General features: G+C 49.4%; 1 protein-coding gene across 12 annotated transcripts in view; it reads right to left on the bottom strand.

Annotated features, from left to right (window-relative positions):
• The window catches only part of shisa6 (shisa family member 6), a 138319-nt gene that overhangs the window by 51800 nt on the left and 65422 nt on the right, over nt 1–21097 (bottom strand). For 6 of the 12 annotated variants that reach the window (XM_072455753.1, XM_072455760.1, XM_072455755.1 and 3 more), the window contains one exon: nt 768–806. The exons of the other annotated variants lie outside the window; for them this stretch is intronic. In XM_072455753.1, coding sequence (XP_072311854.1) covers nt 768–806 — 39 coding nt within the window. The remainder of the gene's footprint in view (nt 1–767; nt 807–21097) is intronic. 12 annotated transcript variants of the gene reach the window in all.

Here is a 21097-nt window from a genome sequence, read left to right as displayed (position 1 = left end):
GTCCTGAGTCCATCACACCCATGTGTCCTGAGTCCATCACACCCATGTGTCCTGAGTCCATCACACCCATGTGTCCTGAGTCCATCACACCCATGTGTCCTGAGTCCATCACACCCATGTGTCCTGAGTCCATCACACCCATGTGTCCTGAGTCCATCACACCCATGTGTCCTGAGTCCATCACATCCATGTGTCCTGAGTCCATCACACCCATGTGTCCTGAGTCCATCACACCCATGTGTCCTGAGTCCATCACACCCATGTGTCCTGAGTCCATCACACCCATGTGTCCTGAGTCCATCACACCCATGTGTCCTGAGTCCATCACACCCATGTGTCCTGAGTCCATCACACCCATGTGTCCTGAGTCCATCACACCCATGTGTCCTGAGTCCATCACACCCATGTGTCCTGAGTCCATCACACCCATGTGTCCTGAGAGTATCTGGAAGATTATTGGTCTAAATGATTTTTTGATGAAATGATTTGTGCCGACCCATGATACATCTGTGGAGTTTGTGTACAGCTGCACCCGCATCCCCACTGCACGCCATCACAACAGGGACAGGAGACAGGTTAGAGGTCATACAGAGGTCATACAGAGGTCATACACGGGTTATACACGGGTCAACAGGAAACACTTCACTGAGCCGTGTCCAAGCTGCCTCCAATCACTGCGTCTCCACGGAATCATGGCGACGTCACCGAGTACTTTTCACAAGTGCTTGAAGGCAACTTGGAGTGGAACAAAAAGCAGCCGTTCCTACCATGGTGACTCTGGGAACGCAGCGGCCAATGCTTTTCTCCTACAACACACAACCAGGGGGTTAGTTTTCAGAGGGTGGGGCGGTCCAAAAGAATGTGGAAGACATAAACATAAAGGGAAAAAACATTCACTGAATTTATTTGAATATGTTGAACTCTCCAGAAACAACGTAAAGCAGCAAAGATCGTTGAACTGGAATCAATCCTAATGTACTGTATCTGACAATTCATGTTTTGACAAGAGTACATGACATAGCAACGTGCTAACAACGTGCTAACAAACGAACGCTTTTGGACATGTGTAATAGCAATAACTAATGTGTGTCAGACTGGATGGAACGTTTGTGCTGGAGGCTCGGTCACTGCTGGTCTCTATGGAGATGTTATTGCTTTGCCTGGAATGTCCCACAGTTTGGCAGTTAACGCCATTGCCATGAGGTCCAGCTACCGGTCAGCTCTGCGGAGAGGCGACTCCGCTCTCATTAAGGACTTGCTTTTGTAGGTTTTTGTTTGAGCAGTATAAAAATATGTAATTAAGAGCGATACATGTATTATATAATGTATCCAGACAAAGTAATATCATTTGAGACCCCCAACACGAAATGTTACATAGTGACCCTTTAAGCATGTGTGAGTGAAATGAAAAGTTAAGGTTAATATACATTTTTCCACATAAGAAAGATCTCCAGCTCTTGGTCCAGTCTTGGTCAGCACCCGAGTTGGACACTTAACCTTTTGTTCATGCTTTGAGTCAATGGGGTAATCGAAGGAAACCCACCAGGACAAAGAGAGACACACAAACAAACCCGGAATCGTGTTGCTGTGAGGCATGAGTGCTTGAACAATGTTCAATAGCATAATGTATCTTCTATGATAGCAGTTATGTTATGTAAGGGCTGAGCATGAAAAACCAGAGGATGCCACTGTCGTACGCCGAGAAACACAAAGTGATTGTGAGGCTGATATTGATTGTGTTGCTTTTATCTCCTGTGTGCTGATGCCACCTGACACCACGACACAAAGCATTACGTCACCCGCTGCACCCGCTGCACCCGCTGCACCCTCACCCACTCTGACCGATGCATCCCACTGCACCCATGTGACCAGACCACAGAGCGCAGAGAGGAGCAGGGAGTGTTCCTGTGGACTGTATACAGCACACTGACCACACTGATTACACACTCACACCCTGACCACTGCATAACACACTCACACCCTGACCACCACATAACACCCTCACACCCTGACCACTGCGTTACACACTCACACCTTGACCACTGCGTTACACACTCACACCCTGACCACCACATAACACACTCACACCCTGACCACTGCGTTACACACTCACAATCTGGCCACTGCATAACACACACACAATCTGACCACCACATAACACCCTCACACCCTGACCACTGCTTTACACACTCACAAACTGACCACTGCGTTACACCCTCACACCCTGACCACTGCGTTACACCCTCACACCCTGACCACTGCGTTACACACTCACACCCTGACCACTGCGTTACACACTCACACCCTGACCACTGCGTTACACACTCACACCCTGACCACTGCGTTACACACTCACACCCTGACCACTGCGTGCGTTACACCCTCACACCCTGACCACTGCGTGCGTTACACCCTCACACCCTGACCACTGCGTTACACACTCACACCCTGACCACTGCTTTACACACTCACAAACTGACCACTGCGTTACACCCTCACACCCTGACCACTGCGTTACACCCTCACACCCTGACCACTGCGTTACACACTCACACCCTGACCACTGCGTTACACACTCACACCCTGACCACTGCGTTACACACTCACACCCTGACCACTGCGTGCGTTACACCCTCACACCCTGACCACTGCGTGCGTTACACCCTCACACCCTGACCACTGCGTGCGTTACACCCTCACACCCTGACCACTGCGTTACACCCTCACACCCTGACCACTGCGTTACACACTCACACCCTGACCACTGCGTTACACACTCACACCCTGACCACTGCGTTACACACTCACACCCTGACCACTGCGTGCGTTACACCCTCACACCCTGACCACTGCGTTACACCCTCACACCCTGACCACTGCGTTACACACTCACACCCTGACCACTGCGTTACACACTCACACTCACACACATGTGGGCACTACATTCAGACTGAATCGAACCATAACTTTAACCCTGTTTAATCCATGAACTTTAAATCATGTTATTGATCTAATAAAGAATTCACATCATAGAATCAGATTTGTGTCTGGATAAGAGAGGCCAGTGTTCCATGGAGATGATTGGCTGAAGCTCAAATCCACTGCTCAGCCTATCAGCTCGCAGCATTTATCTTTATACACTCTTTACTAAGTAGTTTAGCAGTATAATGTTGTACGTACACTTATTTATTCTAATTAAAGTAGTAAACGTGCATATTTCCAATCAAACCCATCATAACCTTTTGCAAAATATGATAGACTTGTTAGATATATATTATATAATATATTATTATTATCATACAGATAATACTTATTTGGAGGCACATGTTCAGGTTCAGCACATTCACTGTTTCTGCTAAAACATCAGACCAAACAGTGTAAAACACAGAAAGACTTTTTGGGGGTAATTCTTTTTTTATATTTGGCGTTTGCTTCTGTAGAAATAGCGTTACAACTTAAAGCTTTAAAGGGGAATATGGGGCTGAACAGGAAGTGGAGCGCGGTCCCCAGGATGTGAGTGTGAGACGATTGTGATAAACTCCTGCCCACGCTCACGAGACGACAGGAGCTGCTCCTGCATGAAACACCGAGACACCACTGCACTGGACGTGCAGAGGTGCAGTGAGCAGCGGAGGTGGTTAATGATCAGGCACCATTACATACAACACACCGTTATCAAAGCACCAACTCCAAAATGACCTTTGGTCCACTTAAATGGTAAATGTAAATGTCGACTCCATTCACGTTATATACTGTTTATTTTTGAATATCAATTGTTATTTGTAGAAAGAGGGATATTGCACACAAAAAAAAAATATTCATCTCATAATTACAAGATCCCATCAATTAAATACAAGATAATTGTCTTCTGTAATGACTTTCCGAGGCCAGAGCGACTTGATGAGCACCATGTGAAGATGGGAGTGACTCTTGTGAACGGAGGGTTGGATTATTCCATGGACCGCTCAAACTGAGCAGGGATGGCGCTCAAAATCCACTGTATGTTACGCTGCAGCGCGGCAGCCAGTTCAGGCCAAAGAGGAAATAAAGCGCTAACGCTTTGCGTGCCTGAGCAAGTCAGCTGCATCGCTCAGTATAAGCCGGAGAACACGCTGACCACCCTCGAGCTAGAGAGGCAGTGGTTCTGTCCTCAGCCTCAGACAGTGATTAGAGTCACTGTTCAGTCTAAAAAGAAGTCAATAAACCACATCCACGATCTCACACCCAGAGCTCCGCATGGAGCGGCCTCCTGCTGGTGCCAGAGTCAGGACTAAACATGGACCGGCCTCCTGCTGGTGCCAGAGTCAGGACTAAACATGGACCGGCCTCCTGCTGGTGCCAGAGTCAGGACTAAACATGGACCGGCCTCCTGCTGGTGCCAGAGTCAGGACTAAACATGGAGCGGCCTCCTGCTGGTGCCAGAGTCAGGACTAAACATGGAGCGGCCTCCTGCTGGTGCCAGAGTCAGGACTAAACATGGAGCGGCCTCCTGCTGGTGCCAGAGTCAGGACTAAACACGGAGCGTCCTCCTGCTGGTGCCAGAGTCAGGACTAAACATGGACCGGCCTCCTGCTGGTGCCAGAGTCAGGACTAAACATGGAGCGGCCTCCTGCTGGTGCCAGAGTCAGGACTAAACATGGACCGGCCTCCTGCTGGTGCCAGAGTCAGGACTAAACATGGACCGGCCTCCTGCTGGTGCCAGAGTCAGGACTAAACATGGACCGGCCTCCTGCTGGTGCCAGAGTCAGGACTAAACATGGAGCGGCCTCCTGCTGGTGCCAGAGTCAGGACTAAACATGGAGCGGCCTCCTGCTGGTGCCAGAGTCAGGACTAAACATGGAGCGGCCTCCTGCTGGTGCCAGAGTCAGGACTAAACACGGAGCGTCCTCCTGCTGGTGCCAGAGTCAGGACTAAACATGGACCGGCCTCCTGCTGGTGCCAGAGTCAGGACTAAACATGGAGCGGCCTCCTGCTGGTGCCAGAGTCAGGACTAAACATGGAGCGGCCTCCTGCTGGTGCCAGAGTCAGGACTAAACATGGAGCGGCCTCCTGCTGGTGCCAGAGTCAGGACTAAACATGGAGCGGCCTCCTGCTGGTGCCAGAGTCAGGACTAAACATGGAGCGGCCTCCTGCTGGTGCCAGAGTCAGGACTAAACATGGACCGGCCTCCTGCTGGTGCCAGAGTCAAGACTAAACATGGACCGGCCTCCTGCTGGTGCCAGAGTCAGGACTAAACATGGACCGGCCTCCTGCTGGTGCCAGAGTCAGGACTAAACATGGACCGGCCTCCTGCTGGTGCCTGAAGATGTGAGACAGGTTCTACTCTGACAATGTTCAAATCTAAGATAATAAGAGCATGTGACTGAAAGACCGTTCATTCTTCTCTTTAAGATGTTTTTTTGTCCCGCAGGCTTTATTAGACAGAAAAGCTGAGCATGAAATGGGGATCAGAGAGAAGGGAGGACATTCAGTAAACTGTCAGTGACTTTGGGCCCTGGACAGGGGCCAGCTCGTCGCACAGTTCATTCACTCTCACATTAATTCACCAGGGAAAATTTAGAGTTGCCCATTTTGCCTTCCTCGTGCATGTCTCTGGAGGGTGGGAGGAGCCTGAGAACCCATGGTAGCACAGGGAGAACATGCAGACTCCACCCACAGAGATCATGTGATGTTGTATTCAGATTTTGTGAGAAAACAACTCTTAAATTCACAATTTGAGACCATTATATTTGCCCTTTTTACATTTGGTGTGAATACAATTGGAGATGAAAAGGGGACAAAATGGCCCCGTGTCCGCAGCGTCAGGAGCGGAGCCTGTGGCGTCTGATGTGATGGCGCTTTCTTGCACCAAACTGACCAAGGGCCTTGCTCCTTTGATGCAGATGAGAACCTGGGAACTGGCTGTACGTCCTTGAGCGGTCGTCCACTCAATAGCGATCGAAGTGCTGATAAATCTATAGCGCTGTGTAACTGGCCCCGGGGCCCTTCTCCTGTCCGGCATGCCGTCCTATTGTGGCTCTATCTGATCCTGCTTTGTGGAGATAATCCAGAGTGACTGCAGGACAGAGGGAGGGGCCCTGGACGCTGGGGGCCCGTAATTACAGGAGCGTGCTGATAAAAGGACCCACAGCAACAGGAAGTGGCAGTGATCCTGTTTCCTGTGGTTCTCTTTGGAGTGGATCGCTTCAGCCTCAAAGTGTCCCATTGTCTTAAGTGAAGAATACCCGCCTGTTTCTTGGACCCAAAAAGGCCCCTGAGAGGTTTTAGGTCCCAAAGCGACTGGCTCTTGGGCTCCAGGTGGACTTTAGCTCCACAACACAGCCAGATGATTGGACCAGAGCGAACACAGACTCAGGCCAAAACAAGAGGCAAAAAGCAGAGAAACACAAAAGGATCTGGTTTGTTGGGCCTTATAATAAATGCTAGAGGAGTGTGGGTTCAGTTGCCATGGGAGTTGCGGCGGCCATCTTGAGACTGGTGCAGCAAAATTCGAATGGAAAATCATGTTTCCACAAACTGTTTTATAAATGAGAGCCCAGGTCCCATTTCAAATGACATTTTGATGTTTCATATGTCACGACCACAGCCACTAGGGGGCGGCGAGACAGGGCCGAGACAGGGCCGAGACAGGGCCGAGACAGGTGCAATACTCGATATATCGCAGTCATAAAACCACATTTTTTAAGACAAGTGAATGCAACATTGAACACTAAATAAAATAATAATAATATATGTGGTCTATGACTATTCTAAAACTGTTTAATATTTAATCTTGTCCTGTTTGTGTATTTTTAGTATCGAATCTAGTATCGATTATGGGTGGGAACGATAATAGTTTTTAGATGCACCATCAATTGTAATAAAAGGAGCCACCCTCTCCTGCCAGTGTCTCCCCCGTGTCTCCCTCTGTGTCTGGCCTCGTCTCCCCCGTCTCTCCCTCTGTGTCTGGCCTCGTCTCCCCCGTCTCTCCCTCTGTGTCTGGCCTCGTCTCCCCCGTGTCTCCCTCTGTGTCTGGCCTCGTCTCCCCCGTGTCTCCCTCTGTGTCTGGCCTCGTCTCCCCCGTGTCTCCCTCTGTGTCTGGCCTCGTCTCCCCCGTGTCTCCCTCTGTGTCTGGCCTCGTCTCCCCCGTGTCTCCCTCTGTGTCTGGCCTCGTCTCCCCCGTGTCTCCCTCTGTGTCTGGCCTCGTCTCCCCCGTGTCTCCCTCTGTGTCTGGCCTCGTCTCCCCCGTGTCTCCCTCTGTGTCTGGCCTCGTCTCCCCCGTGTCTCCCTCTGTGTCTGGCCTCGTCTCCCCCGTGTCTCCCTCTGTGTCCGGCCTCGTCTCCCCCGTGTCTCCCCCCGTGTCTCCCTCTGTGTCTGGCCTCGTCTCCCCCGTGTCTCCCTCTGTGTCCGGCCTCGTCTCCCCCGTGTCTCCCCCCGTGTCTCCCTCTGTGTCTGGCCTCGTCTCCCCCGTGTCTCCCTCTGTGTCCGGCCTCGTCTCCCCCGTGTCTCCCCCCGTGTCTCCCTCTGTGTCCGGCCTCGTCTCCCCCGTGTCTCCCTCTGTGTCCGGCCTCGTCTCCCCCGTGTCTCCCCCCGTGTCTCCCTCTGTGTCCGGCCTCGTCTCCCCCGTGTCTCCCTCTGTGTCCGGCCTCGTCTCCCCCGTGTCTCCCTCTGTGTCCAGCCTCGTCTCCCCCGTGTCTCCCTCTGTGTCCGGCCTCGTCTCCCCCGTGTCTCCCTCTGTGTCCGGCCTCGTCTCCCCCGTGTCTCCCTCTGTGTCCAGCCTCGTCTCCCCCGTGTCTCCCTCTGTGTCCAGCCTCGTCTCCCCCGTGTCTCCCTCTGTGTCTGGCCTCGTCTCCCCGTGTCTCCCTCTGTGTCCAGCCTCGTCTCCCCCGTGTCTCCCTCTGTGTCCGGCCTCGTCTCCCCCGTGTCTCCCTCTGTGTCCGGCCACTGACCCACAGGAATATCTTTCTGCTCCGGATTTAGTCTGAGGCTTTATTTTGCTCATGTTTTCTGGAAAAGGTGTTTGAACATCACGAGTTGCCGTGCTCCTTTAGCTCAATGAGCGCTTTTGTTTGATGGAGACAACTTTGTGTTACACACTTGAAAAGCAGCTTCAGTGCGAAACAGGCAGATAAGCTGTAGTAAACTCAGTCCACGGTGCGTCCTCGCTGAGAGAGGCTTTAATACCTGCTGCTGAACAGATCCACACAAAGCTCCATGTTCTGTCTCAGAAACACAGGCACAAATAAAACTGGTGAAAATGTCTGCTCAGAGAACAAAGAGAAAAGCCCAAAGCCTTTACATCAAATATGATTTATCATTCAAACAAAGTATTGATATTATTCTATGTCGTTCTGCCCATTTTATATGAAAAATGCACAGTAAAAAAAACAGATGCATCAAAGCATCGTTCTCACACCGGCTCATGAGTCTGACTCATCTGATTATCACCCACACATTCCCACCCTTAGTATCGATTCATGTTCAAATGAATATTCACTTTCGATGCTAAATGTGGTTGTTCGGGCGTAGGACACACGAGACGTTCCATGTTGTCTTGTCCCAGTGCTTCATGTCGGGGACAAAGGGCCTGTTCTGGGCCTTTGAGGGACTCACAAGATTAGATTTTCTGTGTGTTTTAATTCCGCTGTGTCCTCACAGGGCTATGTCCTCACAGGGCTGTGTCCTCACAGGGCTGTGTCCTCACAGGGCTGTGTCCTCACAGGGCTATGTCCTCACAGGGCTGTGTCCTCACAGGGCTGTGTCCTCACAGGGCTGTGTCCTCACAGGGCTGTGTCCTCACAGAGCTGTGTCCTCACAGAGCTGTGTCCTCACAGAGCTGTGTCCTCACAGGGCTGTGTCCTCACAGGGCTGTGTCCTCACAGGGCTGTGTCCTCACAGGGCTGTGTCCTCACAGGGCTGTGTCCTCACAGAGCTGTGTCCTCACAGAGCTGTGTCCTCACAGGGCTGTGTCCTCACAGGGCTGTGTCCTCACAGGGCTGTGTCCTCACAGGGCTGTGTCCTCACAGGGCTATGTCCTCACAGGGCTGTGTCCTCACAGGGCTGTGTCCTCACAGAGCTGTGTCCTCACAGAGCTGTGTCCTCACAGGGCTGTGTCCTCACAGGGCTGTGTCCTCACAGAGCTGTGTCCTCACAGAGCTGTGTCCTCACAGGGCTGTGTCCTCACAAGGCTGTGTCCTCACAGAGTTTTTATTTCAAACATAAGTAAGGGGTACATACACATTACATGCATATACACATTACATGTATGTACACATTACATGTATGTACACATTACATGTATGTACACATTACATGTATGTACACATTGCATGTATGTACACATTGCATGTACACATCACATGTATGTACACATTACATGTATGTACACATTACATGTATGTACACATTGCATGTACACATCACATGTATGTACACATTACATGTATGTACACATTACATGTATGTACACATTACATGTACACATCACATGTATGTACACATTACATGTATGTACACATTGCATGTACACATCACATGTATGTACACATTACATGTATGTACACATTACATGTATGTACACATTGCATGTACACATCACATGTATGTACACATTACATGTATGTACACATTACATGTATGTCGGTGTAATCCCTCATTGGTCCAGGCGTGTTCCATAGTAGAAAAAGCTTCAGTTGTTTCATCTGGACTCAGTTTGAAAAAATAGACGTTTCGACTCTCATCCAAGAGTCATTGTCAATAACAGAATTTAGGTCGAGAACTCCGATATTAATACTGTTCTGTGGTAAGACCCGCCCATTGGGAGGAGCCTTCCTGAAGTAGAAAGAGTTGTTTGTTTCAACAGAAACTCCCCCCTTGTATCTACCGAGCCTATTCAGAATCTTAATGAGCTATTAGAATCCTCTTTGTCTTTGTGAGACCCTGGCTCAACCACCCTGAGGACCTGATTAGCATCTAAATGTCCTGGTCCTGGTCCTCTACCTTTCCAGGGGTTCAGAATCCCATTATAAATAACAGGAAGATTAAACCTAAGCCCTCCATTTCTGTTTAAAGAAGGTCTTTCTTTTTTAACAAAAATAGCTTCCTTGACTCCTCTTTCAAACCATCTTTTCTCCTGCTTAAAACCTTCACCTCACCGTCTTCAAACGAGTGATTAGAGGCTTCAAGATGGAGATGCACGGCGCTCTGAGGTCCTGAACTTGTATTTCTTCTGTGCTGATAAAGCCTCTTGTGTAGAGGCTGTTTCGTCTCACCTATGTAACGTTCTTTACAGCTTTCTTCACTGCATTGGATCGAATAAACTACATTGCTCTGTTTTTGAGTCGGCAACTTGTCCTTTGGGTGAACCAGTTTTTGTCTTAAAGTGTTTCCTGGTTTAAAATAAACAGGGACTTCGTGTTGTCTAAAAATTCTCTGCAGTTTTTCCGACAGGCCAGACACATAAGGGATAGAAACACCCTTCCTTCTCTGTTCAGTTTCCCTTTTGTCCTGCTTCTTGGTTCTCTTCACTCTGTTGAGGGCCCAAGCGGGGTAACCACAGGCTGAGAGGGCATTTCGGACATGTTTTTCCTCTTTCTTCTTGCCCTCTGAGCTGGTGGGCACACCTTGAGCTCTGTGTTGTAAGGTTCTGATCACACCCAGCTTGTGCTGTAGTGGGTGGTTGGAACCAAAGAGCAAATACTGGTCCGTGTGTGTAGGTTTCCTATATACTTCTATTTGGAGTTTCCCGTCCTCTCCTCTGATCGTGGAACAATCAAGAAAGGCCAAGCGATTCTCCTTAGCGTCTTCTCTTGTAAACCTGATATGTGGGTCCACAGCATTGATGTGATCAGAGAAGGTTTCCAGCTCTTGTTTCTTAATTGTTACAAAAGTATCATCGACATAGCCTTCTTCTCAAAGTGCTCCATGTACAGGTTGGCCACTATGGGAGAGACGGGCGAGCCCATGGCACAGCCATGAATCTGTCTGTAAAATTGTCCCCGGAATTGAAAGTAAGTGGTGTTCAGACAGATGTCCAACAGTTTACATATGTGTTCAGGTGTCAGTTTGGTCCTTTCCTGTAGGGTGGTGTCTTCCTGCAGTCTGGTCCTCACTGCTGCTACTGCATCAGAGGTCAGAGGTCAGATGCAGGTGAACAGGGACACAACATCATATGAAACCATGAGGTCATCTGGGTCCAGTTGGAGATGTTTCACTTTATCCACAAAGTTGTGCGTGTTTTCCACATGATGTACCGAATTCCCCACAAGCGGAGCCAATATAGTTGTTAAATGCTTGGCCACATTGTAAGTGATGGAATCTGTGCTGCACACTATGGGTCTGAGTGGAACCTCCTTTTTTGTGTATTTTTGGAAGGCCATAAATGCAAGGCATGGCTTCACCAGGATACAGTCTGTAATACAGAGGCCGGTCTATCGCTTCCTCTTTTTCCAGCCTTTGTAAACAGTCTATCACTTTCTTCTTGTAACCACTGGTCGGATCTCTTTTCAAGCGCTCGTATGTGGGCGTGTCCTCGAGGAGGGTGTGGACTTTGGCTTCGTAATCAGCTGCGTTGAGAATCACAGTGCAGCGTCCCTTGTCTGCTGGGAGGATGTTGATGCTATGATCTTTTTCCAGTGCTGAAAGTGCTTTACTCTCTTCAGCTGTGATATTTGAAGGCGGTGGTTTGGCACTCTTCAGGGTCGCTGTGACACGTAACCTCAGGTCTGCAGCCTCCGATTCAGTCATTTTGTTGTTTCTAATTGACGTTTCAGTGGCTGTGATGTAGTCCTCTGTAGGGATGTGTTTAGAGGTGACAGAAAGGTTTAATCTTCCTGTTATTTATAATGGGTTACTGAACCCCTGGAAAGGTGGTAGAGGACCAGGACATTCAGATGCTAATCAGGTACTCAGGGTGGTTGAGCCAGGGTCTCACAAAGACAAAGAGGATTCTAATAGCCCATTAAGATTCTGAATAGGCTCGGTAGATACAAGGGGGAGTTTCTGTTGAAACAAACAACTCTTTCTACTTCAGGAAGGCTCCTCCCAATGGGCGGGGCTTACCACAGAACAGTATTAATATCGGAGTTCTCGACCTAAATTCTGTTATTGACAATGACTCTTGGATGAGAGTCGAAACGTCTAATGACTACAACTGAAGCTTTTTCTACTACATCACATGTATGTACACATTACATGTATGTACACATTACATGTATGTACACATTACATGTATGTACAATTTACATAAATGTACACATTACATGTATGTACACATTACATGTATGTACACATTACTTGTATGTACACATTACATGTATGTACACATTACTTGTATGTACACATTACATGTATGTACATGTACACAGCAGCTTTGTTGAGGCAGAGGTTGGATTACAAGAGCTGACAACACTTTCTTTGACCATGAGCACATTTATTAACCAGAGCTATTGTGTCCTCTACAGAAGCCATACATTCTCCTTCCTTTCGTCCGACTCTCCATCGCTCACACATTCTTCACCCCCTTCTCCCTCCGTCCTTCTCTCCTTCTCTCCTTCTCTACTTCTATCCCTCTCTCCTTCTCTCCTTCTCTCCCTCTCTCCTTCTCTCCTTCTCTCCCTCTCTCCTTCTCTCCTTCTCTCCCTCTCTCCTTCTCTCCTTCTCTCCTTCTCTCCTTCTATCCTTCTCTCCTTCTCTCCTTCTCTCCCTCTCTCCTTCTCTCCTTCTCTCCTTCTCTCCTTCTCTCCTTCTCTCCTTCTCTCCCTCTCTCCTTCTCTCCTTCTCTCCCTCTCTCCTTCTCTCCTTCTCTCCTTCTCTCCCTCTCTCCTTCTCTCCTTCTCTCCCTCTCTCCTTCTCTCCCTCTCTCCTTCTCTCCTTCTCTCCTTCTCTCCCTCTCTCCTTCTCTCCTTCTCTCCCTCTCTCCTTCTCTCCTTCTCTCCTTCTCTCCTTCTCTCCTTCTCTCCTTCACACCTCCAGGCTCGCTCTCATTCACAGCATAGCCTTGACTCTGCCTGACTCAACATAACGCTGTATTTATTAGACATACTTTGTTGTCCTGCGAGAGCGAGGCTCAAAGGCAAAAGCGCATTGTAAAACGCCCGCTTGTTCTCTGACGCGTCGTGTTCCGGCCGGGGCTGCTGGGAGATGAAGGAGGATCCCATGTAAACAGCCGCTCTAATTGGACGCGTTTCAAAGCTTGAAGGAGTTTGTGTTTTGTCTCTGTATGTTTTGTTGACTTCACTGTGGGGAAAGACTCGCCTCGGGAAGAGGATGCACAAGGAGAAGAGCCACTTGGGGCGACGGAGCTGGCAGCGTGCCGCTTCAACTCGCCGCTTCAACTCGCCGCTTCAACTCGCCGCTTCAACTCGCCGCTTCAACTCGCCGCTTCACCGCGCCGTGTTGTTTGTGAATGTTGTCGCCGGCAGGAGAGCGTGCAGTACAGTGAGCTCAGCCTGGGCTTATCGAAAGAGAAATCTCACACAATCCCTGATGCTGTCGTGAAATGTCATGGTGAACGTGACGGGAATGCACAAGAGTCCTACTCCAGATATAGTGGCAACAGATGCTAAATGTACTGAGGTACTCGCTTAAAAATGTACTTTGAGAGTAAAAGCTATACATATTGTATACACATTCTGAGCGTTAAACGTAGTTCTCGTGATAAAGAATTGTGCTGATCTTTGGTCAATAGAAGCACTTTGAATGAATGTCTATATATTTTTGTTTGCTAAAAGCTGGGGCGTGAACTGAAAAGCTTTTGGCAAGATGTCGCCATGAAAGAACTGAAACTAACCCTTCAAACCACATGGAGAGTACTTCCTGTGAGTGCTCATGTTTCTGAACCTGCTCACGTCAGATGGATCCGTGTCTCACATGGATCACTCTGGGAAGGCTCTCGCCGAAAGCCGCCAGGATGTAAACTAAAGAATACTTCACTCTGATTGGTCAAAGCGGAAGAAGCTGAAAAATCTAAACTGTGTTAAATCCAGAGTTCTCTTTCTCATCCACAAATGTACAAAGTGCCATTGTGTCATTAAAGAGGCCGAAGTGCGGCTGTCAGCGCCGCCATGTTGGTTAAAACCACAATGCTGCTCTGTGATTGGTTCCAGTCCCACCCGTGAGCCCTCGGTGCCTGTGATTGGCCGGTTTACCACAGGTGCAGACTACAACGAATCAGCGGGAGCCTAACAAGATGGATTCTCAAGAGTTTGTGACCTCGCATAGATCCAGGGAATTCATCTTGATGGTTACGTTTCCCTTGTTAACCCAAAACATGCAACAGGTCAAATCTTATAAATCATGTTTCCATCTTTAACCCTGAGGTGGAATGTCATGTGATCACACTGTTACATCAGCCACTCGGAGCAGATGTGGATCTAGAAGAGCCAGCAGCAGCATCCATGCGAGGGAGAGAGAAGAAAGCACTGCCAAAGGAACAGAGCCACTGGGCTATGCTAATGTGCTAATGCTAATGAACTATGAACAGCAGAGATTCATTGACGTGTTGAAAGAATCCTTTGGCTTGGAGAAACAGGACTTGTAAAGGTATGTATAAATAAGCAGTTATTATAATAAAGTAATGACATTATATATTTATCAAGGATTATAAATCAGAACTTTCAAGTTGAATAGTATCTAAATTATATCAATTCATTAATAATTTGGACAGCGACTCTACTAAATATATTAAAAACAAATGGGAAAGAGAAGGTCATCTTGTTTTGACAGATGAAGAGCGGGAACATGTGTTCATCCCAGAGGAGGAGCTCAAAGTCACATGTTTGGAAGGATTTTTGCTGGAAAAATGTGTCCATTTTTTTTCATAACAGTGCTCATTATTCACAGTTTAACTGTTGGTGAAGCTGTGGCTCCAGGACGGATCACGTGTTCTTGGACTGTCTTGTCGCTCACAAATATTGTGGTTTGGACAGAGCCAATGGAGAAGCGCCCAAACGAACCAAAAGGAAAATGGCAGTGCCAACGGACATTCTTCAGGCTATTCTAGAAATAGTGCACATATGAGGCCTTATACATCTGTGGAGGGAAAGATATCTGTGCCTTTCTCTCAACTCCAGCCAACAAACGTTTGATCAATCCACTTCAAATATGCATTCATATTCATGTATTCATCTTCAGATTCACTCAAATGTCAAAGACTTGACCGTGTTGGTGTCGTCTGAATCAGCGCTGGCCGACACGAGGAATACAAATGTAGAGATGAGCTGATCCCTTTAACAACGGGCAGCTAGAATCAACCAATCACAGTGAAGTCTCAACATATGGGGTTAGATATGGGAATTAAAGTAACAGGTTGGACTGGACAGGTTGGAATTTCCACAACTGTTTCCTAGCAACCATGTTGTGTATTGTATTTAACATTTGAGTAAACTAGATATGTCTGAAAATGTGGTGCGTGTAAGTGCTACTTTTAAACACATTTGAGAAAACAATGTCCCAGAGACATCTATATATGAAGTGGATTCAATAGGGAAAGACTGGACAGTACCGTGCAGATGAGTTTTACCTCTAGAGTACACAAGTCTTTAAGCATCTCCCCTGAAAGTGTCTCCCCCGGCGAGCGAGGGAGACACAGAGACACAGAGAGAGAAAGGGAGGGAGGAGATTCAATAAGAGGTCTGCTCTCAAAGCTTCACACGGCGCCATGATCAAAGAACGCCACATTTAATTCCATAAATCCTATCTGGTCTGTCCAAAGCTCATTAGGAGCAGCGTGCTGGGGGACAGGGGGGCGGGCAGGGGGGCAGGACGGGAGGCAAGGGGCGGGGCCAGCCTAAACACATCCATTACACACTGGAGATGCGCTTAACAGGGAGTGTGAAATGAAATAGTGTACTCAAACCGGGTACTGACCAAGAACAAGACCAAAACCCTGCCTTGACCTAAACCCTGACCAAGACCGCTGCCAAGACCCTGACTGAGAACCAGACCAAGACCGCTGCCAAGACCCTGACTGAGAACCAGACCAAGAACCAGACCAAGACCCTGACCAAGACCCTGACCAAGAACCAGACCAAGACCCTGACCAAGACCCTGACCAAGAACCAGACCAAGACCCTGACCAAGACCCTGACCGAGAACCAGACCAAGACCCTGACCAAGACCCTGACCAAGAACCAGACCAAGACCTTGACCAAGACCCTGACCGAGAACCAGACCAAGACCCTGACCAAGACCCTGACTGAGAACCAGACCAAGACCTCAACCAAGACCCCTGCCAAGAAATAGACCAAGACCCTGACCAAGACCCTGACCAAGAACCAGACCAAGACCCTGACCAAGACCCTGACCAAGACCCTGACCGAGAACCAGACCAAGACCCTGACCAAGACCCAGACCAAGACCTCAACCAAGACCCCTGCCAAGAAATAGACCAAGACCCTGACCAAGACCCTGACCGAGACCCTGACCAAGACCCTGACCAAGAACCAGACCAAGACCGTAACAGGTAACAGTTATGCCATGACGTGCACTCAGGACCCTGAACCATGTGCTCACAAATCCACAGGACTGACTTCATCACAAAACCATTGGAGTCAGTGGACCATGTGGTGTCTGTAGTCGTCCTGTGAAACTGCCATTGTCACAGGCTCCACAGTAATGGAGCTGTCACATGTCATCTGTGGGACGGTGCCACATTTAGATCGTTACGTCACACAAAGAGTCAGATATGAAACCACATCCACTTAAAGATGTTCTTCATCCATTGTATTCCATTCATATTCAAACTCTGACATTACTGGTGAAGGGCGTGCCCCCGACTGTACCCCCTACCCTAGCCGAGGGTCCTCATGCCCCAGAGTGTACGCTCGACCGTCCCCAAACCCCTGAACCAAACCACATTCAAAGTACTTACATGTGAAAAAAGACACTATAACCTCAGTAAAATAATTAGTCGGCTAATACAAATGTTGGTTGGTAGGACACCACTAAGCGATCGATCAAAGGACCACAGCCTCACAAATGTCTTGCCCAAAGACACACGCTCTGGTCGGAGCTGGAATTCTTTCAGTTTGTCTCTTTGGGAACATTCACTTTGGGACAATGTGTGTAACAATACCTGTCTTATATATGTTCTGTTTTCAGTCAAATTGGCAGATTCATGTACTTAGGACTGTTTTTGTGACAATGTTTAATAAAGCCACAGTTGTGTCAGCGCTTTTCGCTATAGTCTTGTACTTCCATAGTGATTCTGATTTACATTACAATACATTATAAATGAATGGAACCAAAGCCTCTATAGCACATGTCATTGTGAGGAGCTCTACAGAATGGGACATCTAACGTTTTCATAAAAAGCTGATCTGACTGAACAGCGTGCGAGAGCAGCGTCCAATCAAGTCAAACTTCATCTAATTCTGCTAAACTTCCTAAGATTGTCTAGAATGTTCTTGTCATGGAATTAGACATACACCGATGCTATTCCGTAACACATCGAGAACACAATTCAACCTAGAATATGAAACGACACAGAAACATCAGACATTTGTGTGGCATGCATGGGAGAAAACGCGGGGACTGTGTCAGCCAAGCCGTTGTAAGGAGCCTGGCTGAACCTCCTGCATCTCACCCCCGCGTCTCACACCGTTTTTTCCCATGCTGGTTGGTTTTATTAGATATTCTGGAATAGGCGGGTCACATTTCTCATTGGTCAGCCTCACATCAAGGCACTTGGTATTTTTCCGTAGAGATCAAGCCTTGGGTAAACATTACCCAGACTCCTCTGGGTTATCACCCCCCCTAGGGTAAACATCCTTTGGCCCATCTTTACGACCCCTTCACAAACAAATGCTGTCACACACCCGTTCTTCTCTTAGACTAATGATGCAGATAAAATATCACTATTATGCAGATAAAATACATCACAGAAATACAATCATATATTCACATTTTATCACAGTTCTACAGTGTGTTATTAACGTGGTCCATCCCACAGGGAACAAGCTGCTGACGCCCCCTGGTGCCACTAGGGAAAAATATTTGTCATTTTGTTAATACCAAATCTAGTCGAAATGAGATACATTTTAATCAACTTTAACATTCCTAAAAACGATCACATAAACATTACTAAATGACATCAACATGTTTTGAGTGTCGGAATATGATTGAGGAATTGAGCCGATGTCTTAGTCTCAACGTTTAGTTGTAGAATAGTTCATTGTCATTGTTAACTTTTGGTCAGTTTAAATGAATAAGTTAAATACTTAAAACGTGTAATATACATCTAATTTCACGGGATCATCTTCATCGACTCGAATGGGGATTTGTCTTCTTTTTTCTCCTGTAGCCGTATAAAGAACACAACAGCTCATATTTAATAGTATTAGAAGGTTTTTTCCAGGCCAAACACCCTTTCATTCCTGCAGAACCAGAAAATGTCTGAAATAGATTCTCACTTTTTTCTAGTGACTCTTGACATTTGATTGATCTTACACCATATTCCATTTGTGGTTTGATTCATTCCCTTAAGCCATCGAGCTACAGCGCATCAGCCTTCAGTTAATTGTATCTCAAACTCAAGCTTCTGGCGCTTTCCATCTTGGACATGATGTTTGGAATCTCCTGTCAATCCTCGTCAGTGTCCCATCGCTGCCCCGCGGCCGTCCTCCAGATGTTGGAGAGCAAACCAGCAAGGGTCACATGACTTCAAAATAATAAGAAGTACAACGTAGACATTACTTAAGAGTAAAGTACAACAAAGTAAGAGTAACTGCGATGGCGCGTTCACACAAAGGCGTCCGGTTTACGTACATGCAAAGTATATGACCATCCTCCAGGATCTGACCCAGCGCGTCCTGAGCGTCCTCCAGAGTCTGGCCCGGCGCGTCCTGAGCGTCCTCCAGAGTCTGATCCGGCGCGTCTTGAGCGTCCTCCTGAGTCTGACCCAGCGCGTCCTCCAGAGTCTGGCCCGGCGCGTCCTGAGCGTCCTCCAGAGTCTGGCCCGGCGCGTCCTGAGCGTCCTCCAGAGTCTGGCCTGGCGCGTCCTGAGCGTCCTCCAGAGTCTGGCCCGGCGCGTCCTGAGCGTCCTCCAGAGTCTGATCCGGCGCGTCCTGAGCGTCCTCCAGAGTCTGATCCGGCGCGTCTTGAGCGTCCTCCTGAGTCTGACCTAGCGCGTCCTCCAGAGTCTGGCCCGGCGCGTCCTGAGCGTCCTCCAGAGTCTGGCCCGGCGCGTCCTGAGCGTCCTCCAGAATCTGGCCCGGCGCGTCTTGAGCGTCCTCCAGAGTCTGGCCCGGCGCGTCTTGAGCGTCCTCCAGAGTCTGGCCCGGCGCGTCTTGAGCGTCCTCCAGAGTCTGGCCCGGCGCGTCTTGAGCGTCCTCCAGAGTCTGGCCGGGCGCGTCTTGAGCGTCCTCCAGAGTCTGGCCCGGCGCGTCCTGAGCGTCCTCCAGAGTCTGGCCCGGCGCGTCCTGAGCGTCCTCCAGAGTCTGGCCCGGCGCGTCCTGAGCGTCCTCCAGAGTCTGATCCGGCGCGTCCTGAGCGTCCTCCAGAGTCTGATCCGGCGCGTCTTGAGCGTCCTCCTGAGTCTGACCTAGCGCGTCCTCCAGAGTCTGGCCCGGCGCGTCCTGAGCGTCCTCCAGAGTCTGGCCCGGCGCGTCTTGAGCGTCCTCCAGAGTCTGGCCCGGCGCGTCTTGAGCGTCCTCCAGAGTCTGGCCCGGCGCGTCTTGAGCGTCCTCCAGAGTCTGGCCCGGCGCGTCTTGAGCGTCCTCCAGAGTCTGGCCCGGCGCGTCCTGAGCGTCCTCCAGAGTCTGGCCCGGCGCGTCCTGAGCGTCCTCCAGAGTCTGGCCCGGCGCGTCCTGAGCGTCCTCCAGAGTCTGATCCGGCGCGTCCTGAGCGTCCTCCAGAGTCTGATCCGGCGCGTCTTGAGCGTCCTCCTGAGTCTGACCTAGCGCGTCCTCCAGAGTCTGGCCCGGCGCGTCCTGAGCGTCCTCCAGAGTCTGGCCCGGCGCGTCCTGAGCGTCCTCCAGAGTCTGATCCGGCGCGTCTTGAGCGTCCTCCAGAGTCTGGCCCGGCGCGTCCTGAGCGTCCTCCAGAGTCTGATCCGGCGCGTCCTGAGCGTCCTCCAGAGTCTGATCCGGCGCGTCTTGAGCGTCCTCCTGAGTCTGACCTAGCGCGTCCTCCAGAGTCTGGCCCGGCGCGTCCTGAGCGTCCTCCAGAGTCTGGCCCGGCGCGTCCTGAGCGTCCTCCAGAGTCTGATCCGGCGCGTCTTGAGCGTCCTCCAGAGTCTGGCCCGGCGCGTCCTGAGCGTCCTCCAGAGTCTGGCCCGGCGCGTCTTGAGCGTCCTCCAGAGTCTGGCCCGGCGTGTCTTGAGCGTCCTCCAGAATCTGGCCCGGCGCGTCTTGAGCGTCCTCCAGAGTCTGGCCCGGCGTGTCTTGAGCGTCCTCCAGAGTCTGGCCCGGCGCGTCTTGAGCGTCCTCCAGAGTCTGGCCCGGCGTGTCTTGAGCGTCCTCCAGAGTCTGGCCCGGCGCGTCTTGAGCGTCCTCCAGAGTCTGGCCCGGCGCGTCTTGAGCGTCCTCCAGAGTCTGGCCCGGCGCGTCCTGAGCGTCCTCCAGAGTCTGAGCAGTCATTTCAAAAGGCAGCGAGACACAGATGTGAGTCAAGGTCAAACTCCCAAAGTGTCCAAGATGTGTCTCCAGCGTCTGCCCTCGAAAGCTCAGGCGTCCAGCGAGAGGCATTCGAGTGCTGGACGTATCATCTGAGTTATGATTAGAAGTTAAAAGGAAGGACAAACATTACATAGTCCACAAACCTAAACTAAGCACTTACACACACCAAACTTTACCATCTTGGACTTTCATATCTAATTTCAAGCCTTTTTCAGTTAGTTTCAAGTTTCATGCCATTTTTCAGTCAGATCAGTTTAATTAAAACTAAATAAGACAAGCAAATCCACTCTGTAATTGCTTTTCTAACACATCAACAAAACATTTAAATCTGGCTTGATACAGTTTACAGAGCAATTCTGCCCATTTTCGTGTTATAATTTAGCTCTTTCATTTATGTAAGTAAACAACAAAGTTTGAAACCGAAGCGTTTCCTCTTCACCTGCAGTGTCTTGCCAAATGCCACAGAAAGCTTTTGTGTGACACTGGTATGGGCTCTGAAAACT

Source organism: Eucyclogobius newberryi, unplaced genomic scaffold, assembly GCF_026437365.1.
Source record: "Eucyclogobius newberryi isolate DKJ021-1_F unplaced genomic scaffold, fEucNew1.0.hap1 SCAF_20, whole genome shotgun sequence".
NCBI classification, from domain to species: Eukaryota; Metazoa; Chordata; class Actinopteri; order Gobiiformes; family Gobiidae; genus Eucyclogobius; species Eucyclogobius newberryi.
The sequence above is the reverse complement of the archived record's forward strand: the minus strand, read 5'-3'. Positions and strand labels throughout refer to the sequence as shown.